Source organism: Phaethon lepturus, unplaced genomic scaffold (genome assembly GCF_000687285.1).
Source record: "Phaethon lepturus isolate BGI_N335 unplaced genomic scaffold, ASM68728v1 scaffold22869, whole genome shotgun sequence".
NCBI classification, from domain to species: domain Eukaryota; kingdom Metazoa; phylum Chordata; class Aves; order Phaethontiformes; family Phaethontidae; genus Phaethon; species Phaethon lepturus.
In genome coordinates this window covers 281-3,543 of record NW_010563083.1, presented here as the reverse complement: position 1 = coordinate 3,543, position 3,263 = coordinate 281, and the positions used below count along the sequence as shown (strand labels likewise).

The 3,263-nt window shown below is 59.4% G+C and overlaps 1 protein-coding gene across 1 annotated transcript in view; it reads left to right on the top strand.

Annotated features, from left to right (window-relative positions):
- Nucleotides 1-3,019, top strand: part of IGSF9B (immunoglobulin superfamily, member 9B) — a gene marked incomplete at both ends in the record, with an annotated part of 13,182 nt that extends 10,163 nt beyond the window's left edge. Inside the window, 3 exons of the mRNA XM_010294487.1 lie at nt 1,753-1,928; nt 2,547-2,773; nt 2,935-3,019. Coding sequence (XP_010292789.1) covers nt 1,753-1,928; nt 2,547-2,773; nt 2,935-3,019 — 488 coding nt within the window. The remainder of the gene's footprint in view (nt 1-1,752; nt 1,929-2,546; nt 2,774-2,934) is intronic.
- Nucleotides 3,020-3,263: the final 244 nt, after the last annotated feature.

The window sequence follows — 3,263 nt, the reverse complement described above, 5'->3', positions numbered from 1 at the left end:
CCCTGCTGGACCCTCTCCCAAACCCCACAGCGGGGAGCCCAGCCAGTGGCAGGGAAGGGTGTGCACCACGCTCGCTTTAGGGAATTTACAGGGTGCTGTGGGGACCCGGGACAGGGAGGCAGAGACTCGTCTTGCCCTGACTGTCAGGAGTGAGCCCTGGGGGCTGTGCTGCTCCCTGGGAGCAGGGCTCTGGGACGGTGCTCGGCGGAGAGCTGGCCATCCGTGCGTCTTCCTCCCTGCTGAGGCTACGGGATGCTCAAGCAAAACATGGCTTTGCCTCCTGTGGGGTTCACGCTCTCCTCCCGCTTCTGCGGTCGTTGATGCTGGAAATGCAAACCTCCCGCCTGCGTACGTGCTCTCCCTCGGCAAGAGCTGACTCCGGTCCCCGGGGACGATTGGTGCTGCGTTGACCCTCCGCTCTCCCCACCCTCAGCCCCTTGCCGTTGCGTGCCTGCCCTCCCGCAGCAGCGCTGGGGAGAAGGGGTGTGAAGGCGGTGGGGTTAAAAGCTGCAGAGAAAGCTGCTCCGCTGCCCTCCATGCCCGCGCTGCGGCGGCGGGGGGTCCTGGGGGCTGCAGTCCCAGCCAGAGCTGCGGTGATACAGCGGCTTTCCCGCCCGCAGGCGCTCGGCTTGCTGGAGGCACGCTGCACGTGCATGGCGCTCCGCCGACTTGCTCGTTTCCATGGCTTGCTGCTGCTTCTCCTGCCTCACCTTCTGCTCCCTTAACAGCAGCGTTATCTGCCGTTGCTTCATCTTTTAATTCCTACCCGGTGGATTTACCTGGCCGTATGCCGGTGGCTACGGATATGCCTATGCAGAATAGACAATCTGCAGTAATACTTCCCAAATCCTTCACGGACACCACCGAAACTTGCAGCTGAGAGCTGGACCTCCCTAGAACATCTCTAGCATGAGCACTGGTGCTTGCAGTATCGTTGTAGCGTGGTGATGCTGCTTCAGGACATGGGGCTCGTTCACCGCGGTGCTTTCCGGCAGGGTTTATGGCTTTCGGAGGTGGCTGCATGTTCAGGTGTGCTGGGGCCGCACTGGGATGGCTCTGGGAGCTCTATTTTACCCTGGGTTTGTGGGTTATGGACCCCTGCAGAAAGGCTGTGTCCTGTGCTGCCCACAAGTGCCTCTGCTGCGCTGCCAAACCCTGAGTTATACCCTGGGCGGTGCTGGCAGCCCTCGACTTGTGCAAATATGGCAAAACCAGTGCTTTAGTTAAATGTCTATTGTGAGACTGCATGTACAGGGCTACAGCTGAGGGAAAACTTGGCTCTGGCTCGGGAGCTGTCGAGGTGTAAATGGGAACAGGACCATCTCCTGCACCAGCTGTCCCCTTTGCAGCACTCACCAGAGTAAAAGTGCGCCGGCCTCCACTTTTGCCTATGGAAATCTGATGGAGATGACCTCAGAGCGGGGCTGTTGGCACTGCTTTTGTCCCTGACCCTGCTCAGAGGGTGCAGGTGGTGCACGGCAGAAGGGAGGGCTGGTGGCAGGGTCTGTATGAGCCGGGGCGTGCTGGTGCGGCACAACGGGACGGTGGCCCGTGCCTGGCAGTCCTCATGTGCGCCGTCCCCGAGCCAGCTCTTGGGCGGCGAGTGGCTGCCCCACATCCATACACATCGCTGCTGTCAAACCAAGCCATCGCTCGGGAAAGCTCCATTTTTCGCTCGAGAAGTTAATGCTGCCTCTTTGTCCTCCCTGTCGAAGGCACCTTCCCTGAGGATGCTCCCTTCTCTCTCGGCAGGATGAAGAGAGCCCAGTTTGGCCCCCACGACTGGCTATCTCTCCCTGTGCCAGCTGGTTCCAGTTGGCTGCTGGTGGATACCTTGGAACCGGAGACTGCATACCAGTTCAGTGTCTTGGCTCAAAACAAGCTGGGTACCAGCTCCTTCAGCGAGGTGGTCACTGTGAACACTCTAGGTAGGTCCTCCGTGGGCACAAGGGGAGGAGGGGGAAGGGTTTCAGGAGGTCTGTGGGGAGAAGTGGCCCTTTGCCTTGGTCCTTGTGTCCTGTCTGCTGGGGATGTAGAAGGTGATCAGCAGCAGTAGTTTCCAGCCGCGTAGGAGATAGTTCGTGGAGGGTCCTGGATGAAGCTTGTAGACTTCGCTGGATGCACGAGGCTCCGGAAAGCTTGTCCTAAGAGACAGCGTGGGAGAGCTCTGCTGTACCAGCCGCCTTTCAGACCTTCCTTACATCCAGCTGGGGTCAGGAGGTATTAATAGAGCACAAAATCACTTGTGTGCGGCTCAGAGCAGCAGCTAACACGAAGGGCCTCGTGCTGGTACCTGCCTTGGGGCTCTCTCAGGCAAAGATGGGAGGAAGCAGGAGCTTTCTAACATTGTGCCCCTTTTCTTGGAGTAGCTGCATTTTTGGAAAGCCGCTGTTGTATCTCTGAGATAAGAGAGCACAGGTCCTAAACTCTGGGAAGGGGGGGAGCTGCCATGGTGGTCCATCGGCCGCCGATGGGGCACGCGTGGGAGAGCATCCTCTGCGCTTCCCGTCTCAAAGGTGTCCCTGTCCCATCTGCTTTGTCTCCAGCATTCCCTGTAACAACTCCAGAGCCTCTGGTGTTGGTTACCCCACCGAGGTGCCTAACAGCCAACCGGACACAGCAAGGCGTCCTCTTGTCGTGGCTTCCTCCTGCTAACCACAGCTTCCCCATCGACCGGTATATCATGGAGTTCCGCGTCGCGGAGAGGTGGGAGATCTTGGATGATGGCATCCTGGGGACCGAGAACGAGTTTTTTGCCAAGGACTTGTCCCAGGTAAGCAGGGGCTGCCCACAGCATAACTCTGGTGTTGTACTGTCTGCTGCCGCTCTGGGGAAGCTTTTGGGGTGGCTTGGTCCCCGTGCTGAGGTCTTCAGGGGGCTGGGCAAGGTTGGAGGCTGCAGTGGGGAACCTGATGGATGTGCTTGGTGTTTCAGGACACCTGGTACGAGTTCCGGGTCCTGGCGGTCATGCAGGATCTCATCAGCGAACCCAGCAACGTTGCTGGCGTGTCCAGTACAGGTAAGGGGTGGCTCCTTCTACCCCCAGCTGTGGGAGCACCTCTGCTTCTGCAGGTCATGCATCAGTACTCGCTTACAGCAGCGATGGCTGGTTTTGTGTTTTTGCCTGAGCTGCTCGGGCTGTGAGCTGGGCGATGGGCACGCGGTTACGATCAGCCCAGTCCTGGGCACGCTGCTGGCCCCGTGCTGCCTCCCGATGCAAACGGACCGGGCGAGGACAAAGCGCCCCATTTAGTCCCTCCCGC